The sequence below is a fragment of the Hirundo rustica genome, chromosome 5, assembly GCF_015227805.2.
Source record: "Hirundo rustica isolate bHirRus1 chromosome 5, bHirRus1.pri.v3, whole genome shotgun sequence".
Taxonomy (NCBI): Eukaryota; Metazoa; Chordata; class Aves; order Passeriformes; family Hirundinidae; genus Hirundo; species Hirundo rustica.
Genome location: NC_053454.1, coordinates 59242624 through 59258369, shown reverse-complemented (window position 1 = coordinate 59258369; position 15746 = coordinate 59242624). Strand labels below are relative to the sequence as shown.

General features: G+C 37.9%; 1 protein-coding gene across 6 annotated transcripts in view; it reads left to right on the top strand.

The window, feature by feature from the left end:
* LRBA (LPS responsive beige-like anchor protein) overlaps positions 1–15746 on the top strand; it is a 366633-nt gene that overhangs the window by 120672 nt on the left and 230215 nt on the right. For all 6 annotated transcript variants that reach the window (XM_040065850.2, XM_040065848.2, XM_040065849.2 and 3 more), the window contains exon 36: positions 8335–8443. In XM_040065850.2, the coding sequence (XP_039921784.1) occupies positions 8335–8443 (109 nt within the window). The remainder of the gene's footprint in view (positions 1–8334; positions 8444–15746) is intronic.

Here is a 15746-nt window from a genome sequence, read left to right as displayed (position 1 = left end):
CTTTTTGCTTTTATGTGAAAGGTATGAATGTACCTTTCTCTCTCACAGCAGTTGGAAGTTTTATGTTTAGGCTTGCCATGTTTTGGCTAGGATTCCCTGGACAGAAATATGTGCAGGAAGTTTGCCTTTGGGACTCGTAAGATCTGCAGTGTGTGTGCTGCATTCAGAATGTGTTGGCCTGAATTTCCTCATGGTCACAAGTAGCTAATGTGTTCCACAGAGGAGTCGCTCCCTGCTTTTCCTGGTAGATCACGCCCACTTCACGGGGGGAGCAGAATTAATTAGTTTGTGCCAAGTGAAATTTTGAGTCTTGAACTGCAAGAAAAATCTCTAGACAGGAGGCTGATATGTAGAAAGTCGGAACTGTAAACCTACCTAAAACTGAAATACACAACTGAAGTCTTGAAGTCCAGATTACAAGCGTAGTAAAAAGAAAAAAGGCAGCGTAGAAATCCAGGGAGCTATAGAACGTAAGGGCAAAGGTGAAGGAGCAGGTATTGGAGAACAACCTCTTTCTGTGCAGTGAAAGACACATCAGTTTCAGTACATTGCTACGTTTAGTATTAACCTGGTTTTAATAAAAAGTAGTAAGTATTGTTCTCTGATATTGTAGTGTCTGGGAGCCCTATTAATGCTCTTTGAAACCTTGTTAAAAAGGTGCCTGTACCCATGGCTCCTCCATGTACTGAGCCGTCTGTGCAGCAGAAGGATAGGTTGTGAATTGTTTTCCTTAGCCAGCTGAACTTGTGTCAGTCTGGATTTCATTCTTTGTGCTTGCCTTTCACCCTTGGGTCCTCCTTTAGGGAGAGTCTGTTTTGGAGCCTGAACCTGAGAACTTACCAGAATTCTGGTGAGGGAATTTGTTCACCAGAGCCATCCTTTAGGTGGGATCTAGTTCACTGCCACAGCCAACCCTCTCCTTTCGAGACATCTGAGGTGCCCAGACTGATTCCCTTTTTGCACCCTGGAACCAATTATGTTTCCTCCTTATGCACAAGATGGTGCAGCTATTATTTATGAACCAAAACACGTGCAGCTTTGTTTTATTTCCTCGCATGTACGAACGCCTCTTTTGCTAGGGCCTGATTTCCTGTACTTGACTAGTTAGCGAGCAGCTCCCGTGCTCTGTGAAGGTTAAAACTCTCCGCTGTCACTGTGATTCATTAGCACACTTTAGTGTGAAGCATCTCTTATGCTGGATCTTGTTTTCTGTATCAGTCAGAGCACTAACAAACGTACTCGAGCTCGAGACCAGGCGTGACAGTTATTATCCCCTTTGGGGTGATAATGGGTTTGGCATGGCAGGGGTTGAGGGATCAGTCTCCTAAGCATGCTGCAGCAATTATTCTTTCCAATTTTCAGTCCAAGAGACTCTTGAAGATGCTTAATTTTAATTTAATTTTCTCAAGCACGGTTTTCTTGGCCATCTGAAGAATTATAAAACAACGTTCTATGCTTACATTTTTATACGCTTGTAAACGAATATTCACTAAAAAAAATCACAAAATGTTGGTTTAAGGACAATCTCATTAAACTAGCACAATCCGTTTATAATTTCCTCTCCTTACCTTTGCTTTTTCAAATCCTTAGCCAAGCAAGGCAACCCAAAACATAAGGATTCACAAGTGTATCCACGTTTGTTTTTCTGTAGCTTTTTTTTATTGCTATGTTCTTTGTTGCCTAATGAGGAATGAAATCTAATCAAAATTCTTCCTTCTATATAAGAGCATTTTCTAATGTTTTCAGTGTAGTTGAAAACAGCTTTTTTTTCCTTAAAGGAAACTTGCAGGGGATTTTGTGCTTCCTTTGGTTTAAATTTACTAGTTTTGAGACACTATAGCTGTCTATTAAAAATATTTGTTGGTATCATATGATTAATTCAAAAGTTATTGGGAGAAGAAAGATGGCAAACAGAATGCAAATTTAATATCCTTAGCGAGTAAAAACTCCATCAACCCACCAAAAAAAAGTCCCAGACCTCTTCAGAAGCAACCAAATGCAGCTGGTATTATTGTCTCGACACGTAAGATCTAATAGTATAAAATCTGGAATGCTGTAATCATCTGTATTTCTAGAGCTGAGGGGGTGAGGATGAATTGGAGAGCTGTACAAACAAGACGTAAACGTACTTCACCTGCAGTTCCTTGTCTTAAAACTGTATCTATTGCTTTTGACTGATGATGGATGCAGATATTTTTAATATTGAAATACTTGGTAATCAAGCTGGCTGGCCAATTACTTGGCTGCTTTCTGAATGGAAAATGGGGGACAGATGTCGGCTGCCCCGTTCAATTGTGTCTCACTCGCATGGCTGCGGTCACTCTCAAGGAATGGACGTCGGAGGGTTGTGTTGCCATAGGAGCAACTACTGTGATGGAAAAATAGTTAGAAAAATAACAGCTATTAATGAAAAAATGGATGATAACTGACAGACTTTGTGCATAATTTACCAAAAAAGGCTCCGGAGAAAGATGATAAATGCAGTCTGATCCAAAGTAGAATTGATTACTGCCAGTCCGCTCCCCTTGCTGCAGCCTCCTTGTCCTGAGATTCTGATGACATAGAACCTGCGCCTCAGTCTTGTTTTGTAAGAAAAAAAAACATGTTTTAAACATTTCCTTTCTTTTTGATTTTTAGCAACCCTTTCTGTTTTACATTTTGTAAAAGAGATTTTTGATGGTTTCATTCCTGAGTCTTGATGTTATTGTTTTGGTTTGTTTAAAGAAAGGAAAAAGCAGCTTTGTTAATGTGTGATTTTGAATATGTAAGATCATTAGGCTGGACTTAAAACAGCATTTTAAATGAGCAGAAAATTAGGAATTGTAGCCTGGATGTGTTTCAGAGGTGGATAAGTTGACTTGAGTGGGGTTCTTGATGCTATCTTATTTTTTTGTGTGCACGTGTGTGCACTAAGGTATACTGTGATGTGCACAACCATTTTTAAAGCAGTTTTTTATTTCACTGAATTTTGAAGGGTATGTATGTGACATTTCTTGTGAGAATGCATCATTAATTTGCTGGGTCTATGAAAAAGGAATTAGATAAACCACTTGTGAGTGCCTGGGGGCTCTAAAATGTGTTTTTTTTTTTAATGTAGGAAGTTTTTGGTAACATCTGTTTTTAAAAAAATTATTGCAAAAGTAGCAAGAAGGTGTCTGTGCTGTATTGTGTGTGCATATGTGTATTGTACTTTTGCCATCTGATGGGACATTTTCAGAAATCATCTCTCACAGTACTGTGAAGTGGCTCTGAAATGTGAACACAACAGTTTTCAATGGACTCTGATATGTCCTAAGAGGCTCTTCTAGGTAGAAAATATTGGTGTGTCCCCCCACCTCAGCTGCCTTTTCAAAGTTCTGTTTCATTTAATGCTAATGCATGTCCAAGTCAGCATTTTGGTGTGTCTGCACAGCTTTGGGGCTCTGGTGGGTTTGTTTTCTGTTGTTGTTGTTAGTTGTGTGGTTTTTTTTGGTTTTTTTTTTTGTTTTTTTTTTTTTTTTTTTTTTGTGTAGGTTTGTTTGTTTGGTCTCCTATTTTAACTCAATAAATTTGTTCAAACTTCAGTCTTTAAGATTTTATGGCCTAACTATATTTTTTGAGAATTCAGTATAGTATCTGTAAAATATCTTGTGTTCCTCAAAGCAATTGTAAAATGCCCTTGGCAACAGTAATTCCACCACTTAACACATTGAGAAGACAGATCCCATAAAAGTCCATGTGTGTCCGTGTAGAACATCTGACTTCCCCTTTTGAAGTCAGAGCATCTCCTACGTGCCAGGTTTACGAGGAAGGAGTGCAAGTAGGAGAGGTTACCTTGCTTGGCTGTCTCGGAGTTCTCTGTTGTGGAGCACCTGGAACTTACAGATCTAAGTTCCCTGCAGTACTTTGTGATAGATTTGTGCCTAAACAGCTGCTGTCAGTGTCACCTAAGAAACTTTTTCATACTTTGACTAAAACTGATAATTGTTAGACATTGGTAATACTGACCCAGTATTTGTCAATCTCTTTCTTGCCTTTGCTTTGCATATACTTTTCTGTTTATTTTTTTGCCTCTTGTACCTCTTAATTTTTGCTTGTTGTAAGGAGAAGCTTGACTTTACTGGCTCATCTAAATATTCAGCAGCCAGAAATTGCAGGAAGACTTTTAGTTCTGTGTCTCGTAGTTTTTCAGCATAACAATGAAAATCAGTCTATCTCATGTATGTGGCTGGAACTCCTTCTCTCAGTGGTTTAGCACTTCATTCCTGACCCAGCAAAATATGCAAGTATAAATTTAACTTCCAGGTTGGAATCCATCCCCTTGCTTGTTTTTACTAGGCTGCTCATCTTTTCAAAGTTAAGCACATGTTTTAAAACATTTCAGTCTGGAAAAAAGGTGCTTGGGAAGAAAAGTCCGTCTGAGACCTTGAATCTGGTGTGCACTGCAAGCAGAAGAGTAGCTCCAGTACCCAGAGTCTTTACACTCAAAGATGATCATGTCTAACTTCTAAAAAATGTGTCCATCCACATTCTTCTTGTATTAAGATCAGGAAAATCACAATTCTGTAGCATGTCATAAATAAAAACAAACAAGAAGAGAATCTGTCAGGAAGGTGGAGTGTAAATCAGCACTTCCAGCAGCATTTTGGTGGTGTTTAATAGCACTGAAAAACATCAGCAGATATATGAGATAATATAAGGCAAGCTTGGTCTATGGATCTTCATACAGGGATGTTATGAAGCATCAGCAAGAAGGAAATTATTAGACTTGAGATTATCTTTAAGATTGGGTGTGCATACTTTGAAAAAGACAAAAAATTCAGTCTGTCTGCTCAAAGAAAGGAAAAGCTGTCCTTTTGCTGTAAAAAAACCCACACCCAACAACTATTTAATGTGTTTTAGATGAAATTTTTATTTAACCAAAAAAGAACTAATGTAATCTAGTTGCTGGGAAAGAAAAAAAATCTGGATAAAAGCACACATATGGTTAGGGAAATTTTGTTTGTGCCTTTTTTTTTTTTTCCCCCCTGTGTTTTAATTGACAGTGATTGCCTTATTATGAAACTACTTTGTGGGAGAATATAGTGAAAAATATCTTTTTGGTCTGGCACAGGTTGCCAGAGAAGGTGCAGATGCCCCATCCCTGGCAGTGTTCAGTGCAGGCTCGATGGGGCTCTGAGCAGCCTGGACTTGTGGAAGGTGTCGCTGCCCATGGCACGGGCTTGGAGGTGATCCTTAAGGTCTTTCCCAATTGAAACTAATTTACGATTCTATAAGCTTCAAGCTTTAAAAATAAATAAATAAAAAAATAGAGACATCTTTCTGGAAGCTCTCCTGTGGTACAAACAGACAATACAGACTTTATTGAGGAAATGAAATTGTTTTCATGAAGACATTCATGATCAGTTTGCTTGGGAGGCCAGAGTGGGGACCAGCAAGGACCATTATGATCCTTTAAATCCATGAAGTGCCACTTACTGTTTTAGTGAGGAGAATCAGATGTTTCTAAATATTTTTTTTTCTTATGTAGAAAGTGTTTGACTCTCAAAGTTATCTCATCTGGTAATTCAGTTTATAGACTCTCCCACATGTACAAAATGTGTTGTGTGTAGTTTGGAGTTGAGCTAATCCTTCAGCACAAGTCAGATTCCTGTCCTTGCCTCAGCAGTGGTCTGCTCGCCTGGGAACAGTTGTTTTATTGAGAGCGGTGAGCTACACTTAACAAATTTCTGTTCAGCATTTTGTTTCCCTTAAATGGAAAACTAGCAGCTGCCAAGGTTCCCAAAATTTGTGTTTAGTAGGTGATTAAAACTTCATTTTAAACATATAAGCAGAGGTGTGTTCATTTATACAGGTGCTGTGAGCTCATATTTGCCTTTGATTTTTAATGATGGCTACAGTCTCCTCTGTTATACAATCATTACATTTATGTAAAGATATATATATTTATTTTGCAAAGTTCCACAATTAAGTGGTAAATTCAAAATAGAAATCTGAGTGGTGTGCCATGTGTGGGGATACTGTTTTCATAAAGGAACTCCAAACTACCGTAGATGATAATGCAACCTGAATTGTTTGTTATAAGGAAGTTAATCCAAGCATACGCAGTGTTTGGAAAAGGTTGAACTGAAAAGAAAGATTAAAATTTAAAGTTCTTGAATGTTAAAAAAAAGAAATCACGTCTCAGTTTTATCTACCTGGCCTTGTGTGGAGTATCATAAAGTGAGGAAAGTGTGTGGGATTAGTAAGGAGAGCTGGGGGTGACAAAAGAGACAAGTGATCCATAGGAGGCAAAGCTCTTCCTGGAACTTGAAGTGTATTTGTTTTCACTAGGTGCACTTCTGGTCCGTCTGGACAGTGTTCCTGTGTGAGGGAATGTATTTCTTTGCTTTGCTTGGAACACATCCATCCTTTCTGCACATGCCTAGCAGGTGCTGCGCTGTTTACTGGTTATCTTTGGTAGATAAAAAGGAAAACCGTGTTGTAGAGTGTTAAACAATTACTATATAGGGTGATTTCTTAAAGATGAAAGAAAAGTGGGACTCAGAGGATATAATTAGTGTTAGATTAAAAGTTAGACCTTTTAAAGGATAGCTGATATTTTTCAAAGTTTATCAAGCTAGCAGAAGATATTGGTATTGACAAACTCAGGAAAAATAATGGAATACTGTCCAACTATGTTACATGCAGCTTGGAATACGTGACATTATAGTATATGACCATTTGTGATCCCCTTAATTTTTAACCAGCTCTTAATTCAGTTAAAAAGAAGTTTATTTGAATGCTTATGTGCCAGATTTGAATGTGCTGTTGGAGATTGTGGAGAAAGAGTCGAACTCGTGGCATCTGCCCAAACTATGCAATTGCTTACAGTTTGTTGTTGCTGGTTTGTCACTAATGCAGGCAGATAAACGGGCAGAATTGTATGAGTGTTGCTCAACAGCTACATCTATTCTATCAGTGACTAAAAATAGAAAAAAAAAAATAAAAGGAACCGTGATGCAGTTTTAAACTGTGGCTTTTGTACAAGCCTCCCCAAACAGAAGGTGAAGTCACACCTCAAAGAGTGAATTGTGCATATTTCTTATTTCAAGACTTCATCCATGGGGAGAGACTAATCCACCAGCTTGGCTGGTTCCTGAGCTTGTGGCCTCACGTGGCTGCTGTGCTGCAGTTTTCTGAGCCTTGGGATGAGAGGGGCAGCGAACATAGAGCTTCAGGTGTTCTTCTGCCCCTAGATTTCTTTTCATGGAAGCAGGCATGTGACCTGCAAGTCACCTGCAAGCGTGAAATTCTGAGAGTGTAGGAAAAGAGCAGAGCATCACTCTTTCAAACATACAGTACGAGACAGGTGGAGCCTTGTTTCAGCTAAATAAGTTATCGGGGTTAAAATTAGCATGATGCATTAGAAGACATCCTGCGTAATAAATCCTGTGGTTGTAAAGAAAGCCTTTCAGTACACTCTGAACTTGTTGAAATGTACTTTAGTTTATATGTGCAAGGAAAGCAAGTGCTTTTATGTTCTGCTACTCTTTTTTCTACAACTGGAAGCCTTACAAAAAGAAAGGTTTAATAACAGATATTTTAAGAATTAATCAGTAGAGCATGTAATGGATTTATCTGCTATATCTTTGAGTGAACCTGTGGAAATGTGCACCTTCTGAAACAGTGTGGTTCCTGTATAGCCAGTTTTAACTATGAATCCCAATGTAACTAATTAAAAAGGAAATGTTTTTAGTAACAATACGTGAACTCAGAGAATAATTGGGTTGTAATTCAATCTGTCAGCTCTGCTGCCATTCATAAACTGAGGGTTTATGAAGGCCTCAGAAATCTCAGTTTGAATTACAGCTTTATTCTGTACATAACCTGGAACAATGTATATCTCAGCATTTCATTTGTGAGACTGAGAATGTTTTATACTCCTGAAAATATTACTTAAATGTATACTTACCATAAAATTTCAATCTTGCATTTGGAGGGAAAACAATATTGCATTGCATTTTTTTAATTTAGATTTTACATCAATTATGTTAGAGCTTTAACTGTGGATATTTGTATGCAAAAACTTTATATTGTGGTGAATGGGAAAGATATATTTTTTTTACATGTCTCTATTTCAGGTAAAACAAATGACTGTCTGGAGTGTTTACATTTTGTTTAATATTTACTTTGGTTTACTGTGGAAATGCAATTTTACTAGTTGCCAGAGAATTACCCTCCAACCTTATATATACTGTTTTCTTAGCAGAGTCGTAAGAGCCCAACATATTTGCATATGTATACTGTATTTTCAGATTTTCATTTTTGGACTTCATTCTCTTAAGGCAGTTCTTAAATATTCTCTGTCCTCAGGTTGCTGAGTCAAACCATGAAGGAGCATCTGGTACGAGTGGCTAACGAAGCAGAATTCATCCTGAGCAGACAGAGGGCGGAGGATATTAACCGCCATGCTGAATTTGAGGTAAGAAAGGAAATCTTGTTCCAGAAAAGGAAAACACAAAAGCATAACCATCCCACTGTGTTTAAGGATTCCAGGCTGTGATATGGGCTTTGCAGGCCTCAGGAGGTTCCACTCTGAAAGGTGCTTTGCAGTCGTAGGGAGATTTGATGAGTTTGCCACTAACTTTGATGGAAAAACAGGCTGAGCAGAGCAGCTCAGAACTTGTTGAAATCTGCACACCGTAGATTGTGGGGGAAAGAATTTTATCATAGCAATGCTGCTCTTTTCCATTTAGCAAATATCACTGTATGTGTTAAAGCTGCTTAGCATCACAGTCAAGATACAGGTCTGAAAAAAACCACTTCGCTGAAGATAAGTGGTAACAGCCTGTGAAGTGCAAAATGAGAAATTGCTTTCTTTTTTCTTTTTGTATCATCTGCTATTTAACTAATCCCTTTCTAAACCCATTCTCCTTATGTTTTACATGCCTCAGTGTGGTTTAGTTATGTTTTCATATTTTCACCCCACTTTAGGGAATCTAAAGTGAAATGACGGTCTCTGTTTTTGTAATAAACTTGTATTACTTCTAACAAAAATACAAGCCTGTTTTCTGAATCACTTTGGTCATACCTCCAGTTTAGGATCTTTGTTACATTACGTATCAGCTTTCTCTGTGCTTTAATTATTGGGTAAATGAAAATGGAGCTAAATCTCAATCCTCTAATATTCTACTTAAAGAGTACTTTGTCTTTCTTCTGACATGTGATATTACTTGTGGTTTTGTTTTTAAAATGAAGCATTAAGAGATTGAAGGCACATTTGTGCTTAACGTACTTCTAAACTGTTTTCCTCTTAAATCTTTACTTGAAAAAATACTCCCCAAAGATGAAAGCATATTTGTCTTAGACAGTGCTTATGTTCTAAAGGTCATCTGTGTTGGCCCCAGGATTCAAGCTGTGCGTTGTCTAATAACATATCTGCACTTCATCTAGGGCTAGTTACCCCCTCCTGCAAACAGAGATGTTGGAAGGTATCTACAGTACCGTTCTGCAATGCTGAAATAGCAGGCATGTTTCATTTATTACATCAAGGGTTTGGCGACAGTCCTGTGGAGATGAAAAGTGCATCCTTTTACTCCGTTGCCTGATAATCACTGGACTGGGACATGCTTGACATCTTTTGCTCTGGATTTATGCAGAAGCTCCATGCATGACATGGTGTTATTGATTAGATGAACAGCCCACTTTTTTTCCTTCAGATGCAAACTATTCTCCAAGAGGGGGATGCGTGTGTGTCGGAAACGTGAGAGAAATGAAGGGCTCTGTCATATAAATACAGGCTCTCTGTGAATGTAGTTGTTCAATGACAACTGCACTCCTAGCTCTAGTTCAGCCTCAAGATACCTTTTATGGTGTCTGGAAGAAATTTAAACAGAGCATCAACTTACATTTTTAATAGAGCTCTGAGTTCTGCTGTGACAAGTCTCTGGGATGAGAGTTGGCTGATATTTTGGGCTGATGCTGATTTGAATCTGTCCTGTCTCAGTGGTAGTGGCTCGAGAGGTTTAACTCATCAGGTGGAACTTAAAATGGGAAATGGTGTGCTCAGATATCAGCAGTCTGTTTATCCAGTTAAGTTTTGTTCCTGTGTTGGAACAACTTTGATCCAGCATGACTTCCACAGGTGTAGAAACTGAGGATATACAATTGTATTCTGCCAAATGTGTAGAGAACCTGATGTCTGTGGCAGACTTCAGTCAGGTTGTGTTCCTTTATGGAAAGAGGAACCATTAGTCACATCCATGTGAGTCTGCAGGTACGACATTAACAATCACAGTTCTGGTGTACCATGTTCCATCCACGTCTTAAGACGTGATAGCTGAAGAAAGTGAGCAGAGGAGTAATCCTAGAAGTTTTAGCCCAGGAAAATTATGTATATGAAAATCTGGGTTTAAGGACAGAACTATTAACCATTTTTTATTCAGACTTGCAAGTCTGGTGTTTCATATTGCATATGAAATAATCCATGTCAACACTGGGTCAGCAACAATCCAACCCCCAATTTTCTTTTTAAAGATCTTTAATATGTTTACTGCTACCTGGTTGTAATTCTCCATTTCTAAAAGTCACAATGAAGATGAGCCTTGCAATATCTGAGTCAGATTTTGAAGAGGTTTGCACTATGTATGCAAGGACAGTTTAAAAGTAGAAGGCAAATTGTCTTTTACTTTTTAAAACTGAACTCTGGTATTTGAAGCACACAGAGGCAGGAGAAAGCAATGGGAAATTTAGGCAAGCTTCATAATGAAACTCTCAAGTTATGTATGATTGTATATATTCAGTTATAAATGGGGTAAAGATGGTCATTGTAAGAGGAAGGAAAAGCCAAGGAAAACATGTAATACAGGAAATGCACTGCTGTGCTGAAAACTTCATCTTGATGCAAGAAATTATTTGACAGGTGGTAGTTTAAAAGTTGCATGGGATGCCCCTCCTGTTTGGTTCTTAATTCATTGCAAGTACAGGAGAGATGTTTTCCTTCCAGAAGTGGTTTGAGAAATGTCCACCTATCAATTTTTTCCCATCTAGGAGGAGAGAGAGAGAAGCAATAGCAAATGCAGCACGTGTGAACTTTGCTGTGTAAGCTCTGGTTGGGCTTTGCATTGGTAAGAACATGGAGAGGAACCCTTTCCGTACAGTGAGATGACCAAAAGCATGGAAAGAGTCTCTGAAGCAAGGATAGTTTTGGGTTTGGTTTCGTTTTTTTTAAGCTTATTGTTCCGGTTTGTGGTGTAACTTTGGATATGCAGTAAACCCTGAGTGCCTCAGTGAGATAGATTTAAAATGAAAGAAATAGAAGAGAAATATTTTCTGTTCTACTTGTGCCTTCTCATGGCAATTTTCTCTCCTTCTGAAACTTAAAATGTCTTTTCGCTGCTACCTGTGTAAGGAGTAGTTCCATCCATGAATGTAGACATAGGGGGAGGTCACCAGGAGACCTGAGACATACTCATTTTTACAGTGTTGAACCTTAAAGAAGCCTGATGAAGGAATATCCTGCTCATTTCTGTAATGAGGTAGCAATGAAACACACATTTTTGCAGTGAATGAGGGAAAGTGAGCACTTCTAACATATAAAATTAAATTTTCTCCATTGTCCCTGGGGTTTATATGCACATGTCTCTTAGGTATATTTCAAAAACTCACCCTCGGTGTTTGGCAGAGTTGAAAATCCAGAAGAGGAGCCCCTTTATGGTAGTTTCATGCTACCACCCAGATTTTTTCCTAGAAATGACCTTGAAAAACGTGGTGATTCTCATTGTGTCTTAGATTATCTGTGCAGACTGCTGTGGAGTTGGGCCTATGGGAGTAATTGGATTTGGTGTGAGGAGGGGGAGGGAATTTTGTACTCTAATTGACTTTATTTTATAATTTATGACAGGAGTGCCCATTGCCTTGGCTATGCCTCCTGTCTTATATAAATCTTTTGATGTACTTCTGGGTGAATATACATATTTATAGAATTCTAAACAAGTAGACCTGTAAGGTTTTTAGGCCTGGATTGTTCGGTGTTTCATCTTTCTAGTGAAGCTTTAGTTTTCTATTTGGATGGCACTTCTGAATATAGGCAAAAATCTACTCAATGCATGAGTAAAGTATTTTTGATGATTGCTCCAGGAAAAGGGTTTCTCTTTTTTTTGTTTGCTTTGTCTCGTTTTTGGTGTTTTGGGGTTTTTTTGCATGGAAGATTCACATTAAAAGTTAAGAAAATGGGGGAAAATGCACAGTACAAAACTGTTCAAAATGTTGTACATTATGGTGTGTGTAGAAGAGCAGTGGAGAGTGCCGCACAATAATTTTCAGAAAACTTTCTGTAATGGGTGCGCAAGGATTCTTCTTTCTGAGGAAAACAAACCCTTTGGTACTTTTTTCAGTAAAACGTTACTGCTACTCTAATTGGCAAAATAACCTGCCACCTCAAAGTGTCATTTTTTATAAATGATTGTGTGGTGCCATTCCCTTGAAATTTTAGTCTTATTTTTTTCAATTTCTTGTCATCCACAGAAATAGAGGGTGCTGGCATTCTTGTTATTGGCTGTTTCTGTTGATTAACTGAGAATTTCACATGACTTTCCCTTTGCATTTGTTATAAATCATGCTAGGCAGCCAACTTCTCTGCATGATTTCTCTTCAATAATTAAATCTAGCATTTCCAGCTGCTGTAAAATTTGTTGCCCTTTTGTGTTCAGTTATGTTTTTTCATGCGGAAGACTTGGACTTCCTCTCAGTTTTAATTCTTATTCAGTGTCAATTTACAGGCTGTGGTAATAAACAGAATGTTTTACTTCGTGGCTCATGCTGGGAAACGAATCTTAAAACTGGTATTGCCTTGACAGAGGTGGGATGCAAGGCTAGGCAAGCGTTCCAATAGTGACTTGGATGGAGCTGTTTGCTTTTTGTTTCCTTGGCAGAAGGCAAAATCCAGTGGTTCCCTTGATGGATAATCTTCTGTATCCCACATCTTTTCCCCTTTGGTGCACTAAGCATTAAATGTTGGAATACGTCATCTGTATCAGAGGAAATGACTAAAAATCGCTGCAAGTCAATTGTGGCAGAATACCCGTAAAGTCAAAAGGAATGTTTGAGAGCCCTTGAAAGAATTACGGAAAGGTGTTTGGTGTTTTTGAAGTTTCTGTCGATGATTGTTGCTTCCATATGTGATAAGAAGTTACTGTGGGAAGGAAGGTTTCAGTCCTTGACTGGATTGAATAGTTTACCAGTGTTTTTAACAAAAGCTGCTTTGTTATAGAATATCTGCATCAAAAAGTTCCTTCTATGGCTCTTGCAACATCCCTTCATATTAATGTATTTTTCAGCACACGTAATAGTAATGTCCTTATTTATTAACACAAAAGATTTTGTAGTGATTTCAGTGGGAATTCCAACCAGATTAGAGTAGGTCAGCAGTGATGGTTCTCCACAGAGCACACGGAGATAAAGGATAGTGCAAGCTGCAGAGGTGCGCCCAAGAGTTGTCATTAAGATTGCGAAAGTGTAATGGGGCAGCATGAAGGAAGTTAGATGTTCCCTCACTGAAAAATAAGGCTTTACACATGTTATGAACGGGCTTGACTCTCTCAAATTTAAATTTGTAAATAAGTGCTGCCCTTTGCATTGGGACGTTTAGGTGTTACAGCACCATCTGTCTGTCGGTAGAAGAAAAAAATTGACTTTTATTCCTAAACATATTTTTTAGGTATTATAAACACTCCACAGAGTGCTGAGCATAGGAGAATACTTTTTTTTTTTTCATGGGAGGATTAATCAATTTTGTTCTGCTGCAATATGTTTGTAAATCCCAAACTAGGAGATTAAATTTCTTTTATTCCTGAGGTGGCAATTTTTGGAATTAATTGTCTCATGTGAAACTAAGGAGACTAAGTAAGTGTAATTTGAAAAAAAAAAATCTGGGAAGATCATGCACAGCATTTTACAATGTTTGAGGTTTCAACTTTTTGTGTCCTTTCTCACTTCTTTTGCATATTTAATGCATCTACTTATTTTTCTCTTCCTGTGGATGATAAACTTTCTTTTAAAAACTGTTTCTCCCCTCTCATAGGTACTGTTACAGATTATTATCTTCACTAGAAATTATCAGTAAACTTAAATAATCTACTCTCTGTAAGTTTTTGAATTTATCTTTTTCTGTGGGAACACATCTTAACTCCGTCATAAGATCTTCCTATCTGCCCTACCTCATCCTGCCTTTCTTTGAATATCTTTTTGGCATTCAGACTTGATGAGCTGGATCTTTCTTGTCCTTGTCTCGGGTGGCTTGTTGAAAGAAATCTAATGAAGCCTGACTTCCTTTACAAAGGCAATGGTGGCTGTTGCCAGTGTGTTTATTCCTTTGTTTGTTTTTTGCTTTAAACACAGCTCCAAGTTGGCCTTTTAGAAATTTCAGACTTACTGCCATGTTGCTTCCTGCAGTCCTCCAGAATCCATTTGGCCTATTTCTTTCCTCTGGCACTGAGGTAGTTTGAACAAGAACAATGCAGCTGATGGCTGTGCTCATCCCTGAGTTATTCTGGATCACCAGAGTGGACACTGCCTGGTCTCAGCAGTTGTTCTCTTCTCAGTTTTCTTTTATAACATCTCCTTTCTGTGGTGGTCATGTGTTCTAGGAGTGCTTTTTACCCTTTGATCTTCTGTTAGCTCTACAGAGGCTCCTTAATGGGCTTCCTCCTCCTGATCTGTTTGAAAAATAATTTAATACTGCCTTTTATGGCTTTATGCAATTGTTCCTCCATGTCTTTTGACCTGCTTCATTCTGTTTTTAAAACTATCATGCTGTAGTTGACATATTTTTCTGTTTTCCTTCTTTGGGGAGACTTACTGAGAATGCCATTTTCTTTCTACAGCTTAACCATTCCAGCTTTTTGTTTATTTGTTTTTTAAAAAGCCTTCTTTTGGATGGCATATGTTTCCTTTGAACCCCAATAGTGTATTTTTTTATTCAGCTTTTGTGTTGTCTATTAAAACATTTTCCTTGTTTTTCTGCATATTTTTATATTTATAATATGAAAATTAAACTAGCCAGGGAAGAAATTCCTTGCTACTAATGATATGTTCCCATCAGAAATGTTGTTGTTCTCACCTATTCATGAAAAATAAATCAGTATTGTTTACCTTATTTATTATTCATGTACAGATTTTTATGGTAGCTCATACCAGGTAATGATTCTTAAGTAATCCGGGCTGAAGTAGTACAGTGTAAATAGAACATAATTTTCTAGCACTAACAAAGCAAATACCCTGCTTGTGCTTGATTGGATATTTTATCCTAAAATTTCTGTCCAGAGATGACTTGTATTGCTTATATACCTTTTTAAGGGCAGCGTTAGCAATTGTTCAGCTTTGAAGAAAGAACACTGGTGACAGTACACATCTCTCCTGTGTGTTTTATTGTAACTCAGTTTGAGCTAAATGAGAAAGACATTACCTTAAAATAATTCTGATATTGGAGCTGACAAGGTCACAGATCTTCAGGGTCTGTATACCTGAAGGGTTTTTTTCTCAGTATTTCAACTGGTAGGTTGGACTTAAATACTCTGCTCAGTTGTAAACTTGAACTAATTTTTATTTTCATTTAGCATTATGTGTTTATTATCTTTGGGCTTCACTGTCAAGCCTATTACTCTATGTCAAGGTGTTCATTCTTAAAGAAGAGTTTATTGAAAAGGGAAATGCAGTAACATTCTCCCAGAATACACTCCCACTCTTCTGCAATTTGAAGTGATGCTTGGGTTGTAAAATGCCTTTTC